This window comes from Plectropomus leopardus, chromosome 19 (genome assembly GCF_008729295.1).
Source record: "Plectropomus leopardus isolate mb chromosome 19, YSFRI_Pleo_2.0, whole genome shotgun sequence".
In the NCBI taxonomy this organism is placed as follows: domain Eukaryota; kingdom Metazoa; phylum Chordata; class Actinopteri; order Perciformes; family Serranidae; genus Plectropomus; species Plectropomus leopardus.
The window spans coordinates 12,279,588-12,298,062 of record NC_056481.1 but is presented as its reverse complement, the minus strand read 5'-3'; the positions used below and the strand labels follow the sequence as shown (position 1 = coordinate 12,298,062).

The window sequence follows — 18,475 nt, the reverse complement described above, 5'->3', positions numbered from 1 at the left end:
CATCTAGTGTAGCTTTGTGGTTGAGCCGTTAACTCCAGAAATATATACATACATATAACATATATATATATATATATATATATATATATATATATATAAATATATATACAGTACGTGAGATCTCTTCCCATGTTACACTTTAAAACCTGACCACATGGGTTTGACTACGTTCAAAAACATGGGTGGAAAGCAATGAGCAGCTTAGCAAGACATGGCCCAAAAATTTGCAGAAAATTAGTTTTTTACAAAAAGTAACAAGAAAAATTAACTGTAAATGAGCAAAAAAAAACAAACAAACAAACAACAAAAAAAAAAACATACTTAAAAAAAAAATTACCCCCCCAAAATAAATACTATCCATTCATATATACGAATAGATAGAAAGACACATTTTTTTTCTGTACTATTAAAATAATTATAAATGTTGTTTTTTTTGGACATTTTTCCCCAGAAGTTTTAAATTGTCCTCGTTTTTTAAACTAAATTGTGGGTCATTTTCTTGGCACCTTTTACTAATTTCTTGCAGTTTTTGGGATATTTCTTGCCAAGTTGCTCTTTGCCATTTTCATTAAAAAAAAAAAACAAAAAAAAACAAAAAACAAACAAAAACCAAACCCCATACGCTCAAGTCTCAAGGGTTAAACAACTTGTGAAAGGCATCTCAACACAGCACAATTAAACTAACAATCAAGGTTGTGAGGGGTTAAAGAAGTTAAATGATTAAAAATAATTTTAAATGGTTAATAAAGATTAATAAACAGATTACAAGAAATGCACTGCAAGGGACATAAAAAAATGTGACAGTGATTTTTTTTTCCAGAAGTGAAATGTTTATTTCAAACTCCCAAAACTTCTACAGTTAAAAAATTACCGGCATCTCTCTTACTCCATCATTATCATCACCACCATCAGCTGCAGTTTCTTTTTTTTTCCTTTCCAATACTAATTTACACATCAACTGTTCAAAATATATCAAAATCTAAAAATCCCCAGTTGTATCTGAAAAACAAGGCAACTGAGCACTGTACCCTTCTTGCTTTACAATACTGTTTTTTTAACAGACATTCTTATTTAGTGGCAATCTGGCAAGTTTTTAACAACAATAACATGAACAGCGGCAAGTGTATTACATGTGAAAAGAACCTTCTGACATAACTGGAAAGAGATGTACATTTCTATGAAAATATACTGTTTAAAGCCATTTCCTTAATCTTAAGAAAGTGATATTTTGGGTGTGGATTTGCATGACAGTGTCGCAAACACTTCCATATCTGGCATCTCAGTATCCAGATATTGTACACTGATACTGAAATAGTAAAACATGATTTTAAAATACAGTTTCAACAGGACAGTGACCACTCGGAGAGCCACGGTATTCTTATATCCAGTTCCAATTTGTGGCTTGAGTTAAATAAATAAAAGTTAAATTTGTATGTTAAAAGGCATGAGTTAAAAACATGAAAGATAAGATTAAAGGTTGCCAGTGAGGGCGGAGTCCATGAGGTCATCTTCTTCATTTCTCATATACATTGGACTGGGTCGGGATGGACGCTCTGAACCCAGCATGGACAAAGATGAATCAGAAGCCGAGATGGGAGACCGGGACCAACTGTCTGCTTTTATTGGATGCGAGGACGGCCCCATGGACATAGATGACTTCTTTTTCTCTTTGTCCCTGTCCCGTTCTCGGTCTCTGTCCCTTTCTCGCTCCTTCTCTTTCTGCTTCTTCTTCTCCTTCTTGTGTTTTTTGTGCTTCTCCCCTGAGCTGAGAGGGATGGAGCTCATGTAGTCCTGGGGAGGGAGTGGGCGAATGGCCTGGTCGTCGTCCGAGCTGGGGCTGTTCTGGTGGGACTTCTCGGCCACTGAGCTGCTGCCTGACTCGCTCTCGCTATCGTGGTTGAGCGGTGTGTATCCTGGCGAGCGGCTGTGGCTCGGGGAGGAGCGGTCATGTTTGGGGGTGGAGCCACTGAAGAGGGGGGAAGCTTTAAGGCTAGAAATTTGGGGACGCATAGAGTCACCAGATCCTTCCCCTGCTTTCTGAAGGGTCACCTTGGCCTTGATGCTTGGAGACCCACCATCAGGTTTGCTAATGATTATTTTAGCCAGTCCGGTAGCACTACCCCCACCTGATTTTGAGTCCATCAGTTTTTTATCCCCACTGTTTCCCCCTGAAACAGACACCTTTGCTTTTGCCTCTTTATCAGACTTTTCCCGCTTGTAATCCCCACTAGGGGCATGCTTGGAAGAACCCATGCTTGAAGGTCCACTGCTGGGAACATTTCCAGGACCGCCGCTACCAGGAGCAGATCCTGAACCACTCCCTGCCCCTGGTGGCCCTACCTCACAACCATCTTCGCCCACTCCTCCTCCACCTACACTCTTCAGTTTGTCTATGACTGCAGTAAGAGAGGGTTTCTTGTTCCGACTTGGGGACTTCCCTTTGGCGTTGGGGTTGTTTGCATTGTTCTGACCAGCCCCTCCACCACTTCCTCCTCCGCCCCCACTTCCTCCACCTCCGCCCCCTCCACCACTGCCTCCACTACCACCTCCTGAACCTCCTCCGCCTCCACTTCCACCTCCACCGCCTCCATACTGAGACTGGGAGCCTCCGGAGAAGGTCATGGAACCAGAGGATGAGGAGGAGCTGGAGGATGAGGAGGAAGACGCTGAACCAGAGGAGCTCCCACCCATTGGCTTCTGGGAGCTCATGCCTCCACCAGAAGAAGACTTAGACCCTCCGGAGCTGCTGCCTCCTGAGCCCATTGGCGATTTCGCCTTGGAAGACGGAGGTGTTCCTGGAACCTGGGACTGCTGCATTTTCATAGGGGAGGACAGTTTGTCTCCAGAGCTACTGGAGCGGGAGTGAGAAGGGGAGATGTTGGGCTTTATGTTGGGATTCATAAGCGACCCAGAAGGCTTGCCCCCCTGAGTCTTCATTTTATTACCACTCCCCATTCCACTACCACTACCTCCAGGCCCTGACAGCCCGTGTTTGGTGATTGGGGAGGATCCTGGTTTGCCAACACCCATTCCTTGGGAAGAGCCTTTTGACTGAGATGGCCCACCTCCACTCCCTATTCCTGCACTCCCTGGCTTGGAGCTGTTGCCTTGCGTAGTGGAGCCTTCTTTGGACTTGATCTTCCCAGAAGATGATGAGTGAGAGTGATGGCTTTTGCTGCTACTGGTACCTCCTGCTCCACTTGTGCTGCTTGTGGCAGAGCTGCTGGAGGTGTACCCACTATGGGATGACGTCTTCCCCCCAGTTATGGTCCCTTTCGGGATCTGAATAGTGATTTTGAGAGCTGAAGGATTGGCACCACCGGGAGGAGTTTGCGAGCGCCCTGAACTACCAGGAGACTTGGAGCCTCCTCCACTTATGCTTCCCCCAGAGCCTGAGCCGCCACTAGGAGGTGTGTATGGCCGTCCCCCTGAGCTGTGAGATGGGGACTTACCATCAGGGTCCAGCTTTTTGCGTTTGGGGGGCTTCTCTTTAGACTTTCCCTCACTGGATGGGGTCCTGCTACGTTTGACCTGTTTGCCCTCTGTTGAACTGCTCCCCATCCCAGAACTGCTCCCTCCGCTCCCACCATTTTCATCCTTTGGTCGAATGAGTCCCTGTTGCTGTTTAACTTTGGGTTCAGTTTTAAACTCAGCACATGCCGCTGCGAGGCCCATTATGAGGGGGCTCTGGGACCCTCCACCATGTGTGTCTCCTAAATCAGGAGCTTGACCCAGAAGAGGTTTACCACCACCGCTATTGCCTCCAAAAACCATCCCCATATCAAAAGGGTCCTTCAATGAGGGCTCTGGGGTGCTCTGCCCATGTGGAGTGGGATTTTGAGGTGTTCCTGACGGGGTATTTTGCTGGCTACTTCCCCCAAAACCCTTCACCAGGTCCATGTCTCCATCTGCACTTGGAGAACTATCATCAAAGTAGTTCTGGGAGAAGCCATGGCCTGAGGTCAGGAGGTCAGGGTTAAAGTCAGCAGCGTCGGGGAAGAAGTTGGTGGAGGAAGAATCGCTGGTGGGCGTGGTGGCAGTTGCAGTTGCCTCAGCAATCAGGTCAGCAGCATCAGTGAAAGGATTCTCATTGCTGTTGGTGTTGAAAATGTCTGCTGAGTCAAACACTGCGCTGCCCTGACCTGAGCTGGAGGAGTCACGAATGGGCGTCCCCAGGGGGCCTCCATCCTCCCCACCACTGCCCAAGGTGTGCTGCCCATGGCTCCCACTGCTGCCTTTGCCTGTCTGCTCGGGCAAATCAGACAAGATTTCTGTGATATCAGGTCCGATGCTGTCAGAGCTGGAGAGGCGGACCATACGGGGCGGCACTGCACCTGGTGGTTGCTGTTGTTGAGACTGGACATGAGACTGTGAGTAAGGCATGTTGGGGCCAGAGGGCGGTGTTCCACATTGGCTAGGTGCAGGAGTGATGCTATGGGGTGTGTCTAGGCCATCACCAGTCAGGTTAACATCAAAGATAGAATTCTGAGACGCGTCCACATCCATAGAGAGGAGCTCACGGTGGAAATCATCCTCATGCGAGACTTGATGGTGCGGATGGTGTTGCGATATGGAAGATCCCTGTTGTGATTTCATGCCTAAACCGCCACCACCTGCAGCAGTTCCAGGCATAACACCACCCTTTTCTGTCCCCCTGGGGCGCTTCTTCTTTCCTTTTGTGCTACCTCCAGGGCAAGTTCCACCCATGCTCTCTGTTCGTGGGGAGCCAGATGAAGAATTCTGCCTCTCTAATGGACTTGAACCGTACAGCGAGGCAAAATCTTGTGTGGGGTTGTCTTTCAACAAGTTCATCAACATAGGATGGTTCTTGGTGTTGCTGGCTGGTGAGGATGTCGGGGGTGGAGTTTGGTGGGGTGGTGGTGCATTCTGGGAGCTAGGACTAGATCCCACACTTCCAGTTATCTGTAGTAGACTGGTCAGTATGGGATTCTGGGTGACTTTGTTATAGTCGTCTGAATGGCCTTGACCTGGCTGTTGTTGTTGCTGCAACTGCTGCTGGCCGGCCACCCCTCCTGGGGTTAGACACTCTCCTCCTTGGGCTTGCCTTTCTGTTCGGGACACCCCGAACAGAGAAGTAATTGGACCTGCAAAATTAGGTCCTCCTGGGGGTCCTCCTCCAGTAGGTGTGTTGCCCCCGGTAAGCCCAGGCAGCCCCATGGGGTTAGTTCCATCACCTGCTGCCATGTTGTAGGTAGGACTACCGGAGGGTGGCAGGTTATTTTTCACCATGATCTCCACTGTCTGTGCAATTAGTGAGAGGGCTGGAGTGTCTGCCTGGATGGTCTCTGCTTTCCTCCGAATGGCCCTCATGGTTACAGGGATGGACATACATCTACGGGGAGGAAGGAAACAATTAGCAGGAAAAAATCTGCCTTTTACACATTTACTATTCACTATGTATGGACAATGTTCAGTCCAAATGGGAAACGGCATTGGTTATTGCATATATGGAAGATGACTGGAAAGAAGCAGTAACTTGTGTTAGCACAATTTTCACTTCCAATAAACTGAGAGAACATCAATATAAAATTCTTCATAGGTTACACAAAACCCCAAGAATCTGAAATAAAATGTATTCTAATCTATTACATCTATGGGTAAATGTCAGAAAAAACAAGGAAATTATTTCTATCTTTTCTGCCAATGCAAAAAAATCTTGCAGTTTTGGAACTTTATAGCCAAAAAAGTGAGTAATATTTTCAAAATTATTATTAAGAAAGAACCAGGCCTCGTCTAGCTGAGCCTACACACTGACAGCATGTCACTTCCACTGCTTGATAAATTGCTATTTTTGGTGAGAAAATGAGTTCTACTGAAATGGATTAAAGACACACCTCCTACGGTCACAATGTGGTATTGAGCAGTTCAAATGTTTTTCAACATGAAAAAACCCTAAAAGAATATGTCCAGGATTGCATAGATTCGTAAACGCCTTTCCTGGAAGATCCTCCTGCTGAAACTTATAATACACTAATGACAGGACAATGTCCTCTAGAACGGAACCCCTCTGGGACATTAAATTGTGATCACTGATGGACTGATGATGGGACTAAAATCTTAAGTCTCCTAAGACAGTTATATATAGGATGGGGAGGGGGAGCCAGACTCTACTGGACAATGTTGTATTGTGTTGTCTTGTATTATTTGGCTGAGTCTATTGTTTGTCGACGGGGTTCATATTGATATTGTGGAAAATAATAACATTATCATTAAAAAAACACATACCACTATCAACATTCAGGAGGAATTAACAAACTCACCTCTGGACCACTTTGGTGATGAATTCATCAGTGCAGATCAGAGCATCGGACAGTCCTTTATATAGCTTGCAGGATACCTGTCTGGAGTCAATCACCTCCATGACCACTAGAAGAAGGAGGTTGGAGGTTAGACAGAGTACTAAGATAAACAAAAGACTGATCTTGCAACATATTCCACAATTTTAGTATCACTATCATATGAGGATACTGTTGACATAATATCAAAATTTACTGGATTTCTGAGATTTTGTAAAGGTGAGTGCTCACCACAGACTAATGATTCATTGACCGGATGCTGGAAGGAGACGCTGAAACTCGAGTCAGTAAGAGGACATACTTCAAACTGCAGCAGGCCTGCAGCATCTGAGGGAACACAGAACAAATATGTAACACTTTTCAAATGTAATTTAATGCATCAGACATGCTGATTGACCAAAAACAGTTAATCAGATGGAAGACACTTACCTTCTTTGATGGAAGTTTGTCTCACACAGCTCCCAATCAAGTTGTTATACGCAGCCTGGTGCCGGATGATATCCAACAGGAGGGGCACTTGTGCTGGATGGCGGAAGGGAATCTTGGTAACCAGTGCGCCTTGAAGAGAACGACCGTCTTGCACCGGGGCATCGCCATTCAGGAAGTAACAGTGCTGCTGGTCTGGCAACACCTGTGAAAGCATGAACACAGCATTATTATTATTTTAATGAGCTGTAATTTGTGTGGATTAACATTGTAAAATTTGGTGTATCAGGTGTGAGTATATTTATTTTTAATATTTTTCTACGAAGCACAAACGTAGCTGTCATTCATGAGCATCAGAGTACAATTACAATTACAATTCACAAAACTTATATTTTCCAGATGGCGGGGGGAGGTAGAGATGTTGTTGATCAGAACGTTTAATAAAAAGTCAGAACGAAGGGCAGTATACAAAGACTTCATGTGATAGTAATAAGAACTGTAGGATTAGCTCTATAATAATGCAGTTATGTAAAAAAAAAACTATAGGGCAGGCTTAAAATCCAATAGGTGACCATAATTACACACAAAGACAATGTGGATGTATGTAAAAAAACTGAGATCATATTAATGGTGTGTGTTGCATTATTGTGTGTGTCTCTGCTCACAGAATAGAAGTGCATGTTGTGTGAGGGCGTTGGCGTGGAGCTGCCCTCCTCCAGGAGCTGGAGCTGGCTCTGGACAATTAACTGGTAGAGAGGTGAGAGGCTGGGAGAACTCTCAAACACTGGGATCGCTGTGAAAGAAAGGGTGAGAGATTAAACTCCAAAATATCAAACAAAACGAGTATTGTCCTTTAGGTGTATACTTATGACTTAAAAATACACACAAGTAGCATTTCCCAGCCTCTGAATAAAGGACAGTGAGAAAGGCATGGGGCGGTTCATCTTGAGGAAGAAACAAGCTGGCAGGTCCACACAGTTGGAGTTGGTCACAGTGGAAAAGGACGGTGTCCTGAAATATGCCAAAAATAAATAAATCAGCTGCCTCTTTCTGTTCTCTACTAGTTACGTACTGAGACACTAAAAAAAAACAGTTTCCTCGTTCTGTCAAAGAGTGGTGCATTTAAGCATGTTAAATATTTTTTTAAAAATCTGCATGACAACAGTTCTTACACAGATTTAAGGTTGCTCACTACAGGATTTTATCAGTTCCCTAATAAAGGGAGGCACACTTACCCCTTGTTGTCCACTGGGTGGGATCCAGTGATGAGTGGAGCAATCGGGAGCTTGTAGACAGCGGAGGTTCCCTCAATTGTCACAGAAACACCGACACCAAGAGAGCGTGGAACTGAAAAAAATATCCAAAAGTCAATGTCAGTTGACAGAGGTCACAAAAGTTCCTTTAGCAGATCAAATGGCTAGTGTCGCATGTACACTTACCATTACCGTCTGGTAAGTTGAGCTGCGAGCCCGGTCCCTCCTCAAATATGTCATAAGGAGACACATAACACTGAAGAGACACAAGGTGGCCGCCACTTCTGGCTGTCAGCAAACCCACACTGCCATGAAGAATAGTCTCCACTGGAGTTGCATTAGTAGCTAACCTAGAAAACACACATCAATCCAGAGATATCACATTACAGAAAGAGAATAAGGCTTTTTACACCAGGCGTATATTTTAGTAGGTGAACTGATTCATTAAATTGGTTACACTTTGTTAATAGTACATCCTCCAAAATCAGCAACTGTGCTGTTCAAAATTTTGAAAACTTCCTCCCCTGAGCTATTCTGAATGATCAATGTGTGTGAACTTACCTAAACATGTGCATCATCTTGGTGAGATCAAGCTCCAAAGACTGCAGCGCAATATACATCTTGGTTTTCAGCTTACTGGAACACAGATATGAGGTAATTTAATTTAAGATAGGACTGATGCAAGAACATGCTAATCATAAAGACATGTCACATCTGTATATTTTAAAACAATAGTCTTTAATCAGGGTTTAGTTTGGCTTCAACCAGAAATCCTTAAAGCCTACAAGTCTACTTACTTGTCCCCAGGGAGCTTGTATAGCTCGACCAGCCCCTTCAGATGTTTGGAAAACTCTTCAAAGTTCTTCTCTCTGATGAGGAGCAGGGGAGGAGGTTGTTTAGACAGCTTTCAAGCAAATACAAGTATTTCTCACAGGTGCCCGCATTAATGCGCAAACAGAAGCTCAAAACCCTACGTTCAATGTGTTTATGCTCACCTTAGATGTTGAATCAGCTCAGGACAACTCTGTGAACGACACAACAAGAAAAGAATAATATACTACACATTTGAGGACAGCATATTTACCAAGGTGCTTGAATGGAATTAAGATCATTCAATTGAAATACACAAGTAAAAATTTATGATTCACTAACACTAAGCTCGACTCAGCTTCATAGTGCCATATGGACGTTACAGTAAACTGACCGTGGGGTTTTCTCCCTGATGAGCCACCTTGACGTCCACTAGCTGGCCAGTGGTGTCCAGCTGCACCTCCACATAAAACATGTCCGATGTGATGTAACACTCCGTGCCTGATGGGCTGAGATGAGAACCAAGCCTGTGCACACAAGACAAAAACAGAAAGTGACAGAGATCGAGCAGGTTTAATTATATTGAACAAACAGGTAATTATCCTTGTTGACTGAGTCCACAAAATGGGTAATTAAAAGGAAAACAGTACAAATAACAACAACTTGCAATGTTTTATGAGTAGCTCGCGCAGCCATTCTGGAACCTCAGTATGGTATTTTTTTCCCATTTTTAGCTGAATTCAGAAAAAAAAACCCAACTGGAACAACACTCATCCTTCATCAACCTCTCTCTGATTTTAAAGACATGTTATGTGTGCTACCCACCGCCAGGAGATTTAAAAAACTGCTAGCAGAAGTTAGCAGCTAACTCAAATAACAGGAGCTGAAAATATCTACAAACAGGGTAGGGCTGCAACAGGTATAGCAGATAGCAGATAACAGATAACAGATAGCAGGGAAGGTAAATGACTGTTGTTGCATGTTATACAGTTGTTATTGTTAAGAAAAGCACCACTGACGTGTCTGTTAAAGGTCTGACGAGAGGCTGATGAGGTTGTATTACATGTCATGCCTGTCATGGCTCTTTCGCTTTCTGAATGCCAGCATTTTGTCTAAAATCACACATTGGAGCAGCGTGATGCTGCCATTGTTTGGTTCTGTATAAAAACACAGACGGGATTTCGTAGCAACCCTACGTGACATCTCTCTAAAAAGGGCGATAGTTTGATAGGATAGACAAAGGGAGAGGATGAAAAACATTAACAAAAGGGAAAGAACTTACATGTTTTGCCGAGCAATGGACTCTAGGCGATCTGTCATGGAGGGCAGAGATGAGACTGAAAAACAAAGCAGAGGAGAATGAGAATTTTTAAAGACATAATGAAACTGTCATAAAATTCTTGCCTAATGTTCCTAGTGTCTATAGACATAACATGCCTGCATGCATAACAATTAAAGCAATGATCAAGTGAAGCATGTCGCATTAAAGGAATATCATTTAGCTTTAAGTAAATACATTTACATTATTGGTTTGACAAGAGTGTTCAACACTTAATGTCAGTCTAAATACAGTCATGCTTCCCTGTCTAATGATGGAAAGTAACACATTCTGATGAAATATGTCGCCCTGCTCTCTCGTGTGTTCCTGTCCTGTCAGTTGACGGCCTCACCTTTCAGCGCTCTCTGCAGGGTCTCCAAGCAGGTGAGCAGGAGCTGGTGACCTGCAGCATTCATCACACCGCGTTTCTCCTGGGACGCAGTGTGAAGAAAAACAGAGGAATCAAATAATAGCAGAGAAAAGATAAGTGCTTTGTCAACAAGATTGTTAATGTTCGAGTTTTTCACTGGCTTAGTCAGCACTAAAGGTCAGGGATTTAAATGTCATTAATGCAGTTTCACAGGCTCAGCGGATGAGTTATTTAAGTTAAGAAGAATAAAAAAGTTTTTGCAGTTACGTGATTAATTGCTATTCATGTAAGCAGGTTGGTATTGAGTACCTCTTGTGGGCACCGATGAGAGTTTTCAAATACACTTTTGAAAGACTTATTATGGATATAATATGTGTGTTCATGGCATTTTTCAAGGTCTTTAATAAATACTTATTTGATTGTGATAGTTCAGCTAAATGGAAACAGAAAGGATTCATTATTTCTGGTACAAACAAAAAGGTTTCCTCCATCAGAAATGACATAACCTTTTACTTTCAGTTGGCAATCTACCTAAAGTACCTGCTGTGTGATGCCAGTAAAAACTGCTTGAGTCTGTCCTATTTAACTTTAAAAAAGGGGGGAAACTGAATTCATAAACTGCCATGAATAGACCGTGTTCCCTTCACTTTGTACAGAGTTAAATCTGACTGAACTCTGACGTGAGAAAAAATGACTCTTACTATCTAATGGTTGAGTCAGACTGTGTGGAGGTGACTTCTTGATCATCAAGTATTAACCGTTTCCTTTTCACAATGAAAGAAAGCTATCTTTAGCAGCTTGTTCTTGCAAACCTGCTGACAGTTTTTCCTGCTGCTAGCTGTATGTTAAGCTTTACCTCTTCAGTTCAGGTTTGACCATCTGAGGGGCATACAGACCCTCAGGCAATGTTCAATATTGAAACCTGTCACATGTTTACAGAGGTGCCTCGTGAATGCCAACAGTTTATTTTCTCGCAGAGAGATATGTATCTGTCTCACCATGGCCTGACGCACAACCTTGCAGGTCTCCTGCCATGGTCGTGAAGCATTGTGTTTGGCGTGAAGCTTCTCCAGAAGAGCAGCCATCCGACTCTGCTTCTCTGCCTCTGAAAAGAGATGCAATATACATGATAACACATTATACACATCGATTTTCCTAAATTTTTAAGATATTCACAGCGTCACCACTATGATCCCTTCTCAGTTCTTTTAAAAAAAAATACATTGGGGATGATCTATGATGGCTAAATGTAGGTTCCCCTGCATGTTCATTTCACTTTGCTTTTCAAACTGTATCATGAAAAACAGAAATAAAGACGTATACAACGTAGGGCTGTAAATACCTCAGTATCAATATTGTAAAGTTTACTATTCTAGCATTTACAACATATTTATACAAGGATATACCTGATAAATAACAATCATCAGTAATGTGATATAATCAGGAAGGAACGCTACCGCAGGTGCTTCCTTCCATCGGCCATCAGGCTATACAACACCAGCCTGAGCCAACAATAACCTGGACTCACTACAATCAAAAGTTTCTGCCAGTTGCATCTTGCACATGTCACTTTTTTGCCTAATTATCCTTATCCTTATTACTATTTATTACAATACAACAACAATGCTCCCTCATTCTACCACATTCTTACATGCATCTTGTTTAATCTGTATATCTTTGATTTTTTTTCCTGGTATATCTTTGACTTTTGTATTTAAAACCTGTACATTTTTTCTTCTTCTTTGATACATGCCTATTTTTGCACTCTTGTATATTTTATATTTTGTATATATTGATATTTTTATATATTTTTTCTGTACACACGGCTGCTGTGACAAGTTAATTTTCCACAAGTGGGATAAATAAACGTGTCTAAGTCTAAGTCTAATGACTGGGAGAATGAAGCCAAGTAAAAAGAAAATAACATGACTTAACTGTAATGCAGACTTACAACATTACAATATGATATCGATATATTGCCCAGACCCCCTACAGCAAGTAACTAGCAATCTTGTAAAATATGCACATAATATATGTATAAATACGTTCTGTTTTGGTTAGTACATTTAACTGTAAAAACTACATTCAGTTGCTTACATATTAGGTACACCACAAACTACATCCTTCACAATGATCATCAAGTTCAGTCACCACCTATCTAAAAAAACAGTTTAAATAAATATGAACATTGACCTTCATGAAGGTAGGACTTAATGCAGGGCTGTTGTATTTCAGCATCAGTTTTAGCTGGCGTGAATCCCTGTTCAGTGAATCCAAACGTCATATTTTAAAGTAAGTACTTAAGAGTAACTATGATCAGCAATAATCATGACAATTTACTTCATGTTTACTTTGCATGACAGCAAAACCAAAACAAAGGGCTAACATGTGTCTGAGTTAAGCACAAATAGATCAACTCACATTAATGTTAAGATTATGTTTCTGTGAACTGTGATTATTTGTGGTATATTTGGTAATCTACTTCATACCAGGAGTACAACCCGAAAAAACTAAACATAAAGACGTTAATCAATCAAGTCACATGACATCCCGAAAAACTATCATAACATCAAGACTTACTTCTACCCACGTAAAAAGCCAAACGGTGTCAACTAAACAGACGCTCGTGTGTTATTATGATCTGTCATAATGGGCTACTACTACGCTATACTGCTACGGTATTTTTCTTCATATTGCGCTGATTAACCGACTTTCGTTCTTTGCTCAAAGCTAATTTTACTCGTCAAATCCAGGCAAACTTGTGTCCTGTCAGAAACCTTTGTGTAGTCCATAACGACAGTCTTTCACTAAGTTGATATTAGCAAGTAGCTAACGTTGCTACTTACGAAAAGCTAGCTGTTACTTTGCCAAACATGCAATATCCAGAGCAACTGACTTGTGTTTCACGAGTGCAGCTTTTCCAATGTTTGAGTTAACCAATGATATGTAAATTCACCAAATTCATATGTCTAAAACATACACAAAAATACAAGGTTTCCGTTACAGAGTAGGGTAAATTAGCTGTTAGCCGTCGTTAGCCTGACTCGCCTTAGCCAGCAAGAGAGATTGTAATAACAAAATCGGGAAGATAAACAAACTTATAGCTCGTTCTTACCTGTGACCTCTTCTAATTTGACCCGATCTCCATGAGTCTGACTCCCTCCTTGCTGAACAGAGAGAGAAAGTTCTCTCGCAGGGCTGCCGCTCTGCAGAGAAACACCAGGCCCCGCCGCCATTGTGCCCTGCTACCTGTTTCAGTTTCCCCGCTTCGGTTTCTCAGATTCTCCATCCGGGCTTCCGTACCGTATCTCACTCGTAAACGGGTGAGGGAAAAACGCTTTTCTTTTTGATGGTTTGTTTTCACTTTAGTTCAGATCACATGTATTTGTCTTTAGCTCTAGAATTACTCATTTTCTTATTTAGCAACTAATTTATACCACGGGGGATTAGGGCCATGTTTAAGAAAAACAGTTCGATTTCGAGAATAAAGTAGTAAATACGAGAAAAAGTAGTAATATTACAACGAGGAAGAAAACTCGTAAATTTGGGATAATGAAGGTGTAATATTACGAGATTTCCCAGGGAAAATATTCTGGTATACATTATTATTTTAGAGATGTAATTTAAGTAAAACAAAGTTATTTGAAGTAGGCTATACTTGTACTTTTTGGTGCTTAACTTTACACTTTTGAAAAAATTACTTCATAATATATTCCATTATACTAAAGCTGCTTAGTTTGTAAACTCGTAAATTTACGAGGAAAAAAAGTCAGATTATGACCGGATAGTTGGGTATTATGGAAAGATCTCCCTTCTATCACTTCCACTTTATTTCTCAATATTTTCAACATTTTATCTCATAGTCTTGAGCATTCATACATCACTTGTCATTTTTCTCATAATATTACGAGTTTAATCTCATAATATTATAACTTACTTCTCTCTTATAAATCCGAGTTTAATGACGCAATATTACGACTTTACTCTGCTGACTGAATTTACGACCCTCCCCTCATAATATTACGATTTTCTTTCTTGAAATTGTGACATTATTCTCCATCATTATGACTTTATTCTCGAAATCTCTGTCGTAAATTTAGCCGGGCACCGCAAGTAGAAAAATAAAGTATTATTTACAAAGTCGCTGTCTTTCTACAACTATTTCTGATTATTTATCAATACAATTTAAATAGAGGCACGCCTTTGCCTTTATTCCATCAAAACCGAACCAAATCCCTTGACTTGACTGCTTAAAATAAAACACAATGATCTGATGAAGACTCCAGATGGCGTACGATCGCCGTGAGTAAATGATTCATGATTTGCCAAGAGCAACTAGCCGCCAAAATCCAAAGGAAGGTTGAAATATTCATGCTAATCACTTCCAGAAACAGAAGAATGCAGATTCTTAACATGATGATTGTTTTTTTTCTCCACAATTTGTACTATTGATAGACCTACCCTCGTTTTACACGGCAGTCACGAGAGATAATGAAGCAGTAGATAAAGAAATTTTAAACAGCAAGAAGCAGCCATGCACAGGCAAACACACACATGCACATACATGCACACACCTGAGCCTATTGTACAGCTGAGCCTGTGGCAATGAGTGCTCTCTGGGGAGGATTTCCCACCAACCATTATGACCTGCCTGAGAGAGGGAGCAGGAGTGTGTGCATGAATACATGTGCATTTGTGCATATGCAAAGATAAATTTGTGAGTGTAAAACCACACACACACACACACAGGAGATAGCTATAGACAGCAGCAGAGATGGAGAGGGACCAGATTGGCATCGTCTGAGACAGTAGACAGACCCACAGATAGACATGAGAAAAGAGGGGAGGTGCCGCTATGTAATTGATGTGCCCACCAGGAGCTTTAGCTGGCTGCCTGGCATGGAAGAGGAGGTGGGCACCGCTGCCAAGACAGCAGTAGGAGAAAGGAAAGGGAGGCACGGGCCTTGGGGAGCACAGTAGCGGGCTGAAACCATGCCCATCAATCAGAGGCTAGTTCACCTTGCCATGCCAAGCGGGACCCCCTTCTGTGCCGAGGGAAGGGGTGGCACAGGGAGCGAGGCTGGCACAGTTGCAAAACCTTCCCTAATCCTCCTGGTGGGTGTATCAGTGCCACGTCCGAATGGCAGTAGAGTGGGCAGAGCCAGACATGGGGAGAGAAGAAAAGAAAGTTCAGCCCCTATTCTGAAAGAGGTGTCACTTCATGTTGTTAACATCCTGATATTGGAATATGAGTAACAATCACATAAATAACTCAATTATAACTGCGTTTTTGGAGTATCCTGTTTATATGTTTGAGCATGTAAACATTATATTCCGTTCATGAGAAATATGCTAACTGGAGTACCATGAAAGAAACTGTGATGTATATGTGGAGTATGAATAACCCAATTTCTTTGTGCTCATGTGAACATCAAATCCTGTATATGATCATAACCAGGATGAGGTTCGTCATGTCCATGTGACCGCACTCAATTTTAGAGGGATTGGTAACTGTTGCATTTCATTTTCATCAGAAAATAAATAAATAAAAATGATGATAATGATGGTGTGATTTTTGCTGGGGTCTGCACCAACCAACCAAACATGTTTTCTTACATCTGGAATATGACTTGTTGGTCGGGGCATCTCACCACAGTGCAATTACTATGGTATGCTGTGACACATTTTTACCTTTATTAAAAAAATACAGCTTTGCAATTTGCAGATATTGAACTTGGCCACATTGTGATTTAGATAATATTTCTATTAATTGTGTAATCCTAATTGCAAGGCTGTCATTCTACCAAACAAATTACTTTATTAGATATTTGTGGTTTTCTCATGATGACATTTGAAATATGCGTCAGCTGTTAGCGCTTTCATCCCAATCATTGGCACTCTTATTTCTTATTTCTTATTTTATTTCATATATTCTAATCCCATGGAAAAGGAAGTTTTTTAAGTGTGTGAATGTCTGTGAAGTTTTATGTGTATGTGAAGCCAAAGACAAATTTCTATGTGAGTGGGCAATACAAATATCTTTTCTATCTTTTCTATCTTTTCTATTCATATTATACAGTACTTTGTGAGGGACACAATCCCTCCAGTATTCAAATATCCCTCCCAATATATTGATAATAATATATAAACAAACAAACAAAAAAAAGCTATTCTATAGCAGGCAACCACACACCACAGTCTGAAATAATCATTAACAAATCATATCATGGTCATAAATAAACTCAACAAATTGTACTTCTACTTTTATGTATTTCTTGTAGTTCTAGTTTTATGGTGTCCTGCAGTTCTGAGTGGTTTTTCCAAGTGTATCCTACAGCAAAACACAGCTCACAGGTGTATTCAGCTAATGTTAAAGGGGAAAACCACCTACTTTAAAAACCCCAATATGTTGTTTCAATGGTCTAGGAAAGTTCGATCAATATTTGCAAACATGAGCTACTATTTTAAGAAAGAAACCAGAGAAATAAGTCTCAAACGCGTGATGTAATTAGGCTGCTCCACAGACAGTGAATCATAGAAGCCACAAAATGTTTGTTTTCTTTTTTTATGCAAATTAATTTTAATCTATTGTTGTGTTTTGAAACAGAAAATGAACCCATAAACTCAGAACATTTCCCTGGTGGCTGTCATGACATTTTAAAACTTTTTACTAATTAACTGTCTATGGAGCAGCTCCAGACTTTATACTCTATGAAATCACAAATTTGAGTTTTACACACTCCAGTTTTTGGATTTGGGAGGGCATTGTTAATCTTTACTTATATATTTGGACTGTCGTAGACCAAAGGAATAACGTGTATGAATTTTGAAAATGGGCGCATTTCCCCTTTAATATCTTTGTTATGTAATATTTGTAAATTAGCATGTGAAGTCTGAGTAAAGTTTCAGTCCTTTATATTGCGCTGCATGTGTAATTATGTGGACAGTAGTAGCTTTTATTTATTGCGTATTCGTAAAGTCTAACTTTGGATAAATAATATATAGTGGGAGAAGACTTTTCAAATTTTTGTGTGGCATGGGGCCTAGACCCCAAAGTTGACTCCATAGCTACGGCTTTGTAATATCATTTCAAAAATGCAACAGCATCTCGTAAAAGAAAGCAGTTTAGGAATTATAAAACTAACCAAAAATGGTATCTTTCCAACTATTTTACCTAGATATTCTTAGTGCTCTCTAGCTTTGGAAAGAGTTCAACAAAATGAGGCCGATCTGTCCATTATATTTTGCACCATATGCTGTTTGAATTCTATGATTACGCTGACTGTTACGTTATGCCTTTGCATATAGGGTTTTCTCACGTTATACATTCTAAAAATTATTTTTCTTTATGAATTTAGGCTGTATGAAAATGATGAAGTAATAATTCCACAACACAAGACACTTGGTTGTAAAATGTAAAACAGTGAATTTATATATAAATACATCCATACATATAGCGAGATGTGAACACGATGTGATGCTGAATATATATACGCCTACATACCGTGCATAAATGTATACGACAAACAAAACAGATCATCCTTTGTTCCTAACTTCCCTATATTGTCAAATTGTATGGTGTTGAAGGAGATGGAAGTGTAACATCTCTATAAACACATGTATTTGATTTCCTCTGCATGTTTCCAGTTTTAACACAGGGGATGGAGACGTGTGAACAGCTTGGCAACCTTATTGAGCGCTTTGAAGTCGACTACCCTCCTTTTTCACCATCTCTCTAGGTGAACTCACATTTTACCTGATGTGAATAAACAAAAACAGGCTATCTGATGCATACATGCCTCGACGATGATTCATGGCTAGCAGACAAATCAACCAGACAATGTAAATAACAGATATGGTTTGCTGGTTGGTTTACATGCAGTTTTTTTATTGAGCTGAATCTCTGTGTGAATGTGCCAAACAAACAGAATACACTGAGCCTTTTTGCTTTTCACCTATCATACAAGTTTTGAGATCAGTG

General features: G+C 41.0%; 1 protein-coding gene across 1 annotated transcript; it reads right to left on the bottom strand.

The window, feature by feature from the left end:
- Nucleotides 1-832: 832 nt before the first annotated feature.
- On the bottom strand, nucleotides 833-13,741 carry med1 (mediator complex subunit 1). Its single transcript, XM_042507850.1, has 16 exons — nucleotides 13,610-13,741; nucleotides 11,493-11,599; nucleotides 10,477-10,555; nucleotides 10,089-10,143; nucleotides 9,201-9,333; nucleotides 8,992-9,020; nucleotides 8,794-8,865; nucleotides 8,558-8,632; nucleotides 8,183-8,346; nucleotides 7,979-8,090; nucleotides 7,630-7,754; nucleotides 7,409-7,536; nucleotides 6,747-6,948; nucleotides 6,549-6,644; nucleotides 6,282-6,387; nucleotides 833-5,353 (listed from the first exon to the last, which is right to left on the bottom strand). The coding sequence occupies exons 1-16, from the start codon at nucleotides 13,728-13,730 to the stop codon at nucleotides 1,471-1,473; spliced, it is 5,487 nt and encodes a 1,828-aa protein (XP_042363784.1). The 5' UTR covers nucleotides 13,731-13,741; the 3' UTR covers nucleotides 833-1,470.
- Between the last annotated feature and the right edge of the window lie 4,734 nt (nucleotides 13,742-18,475).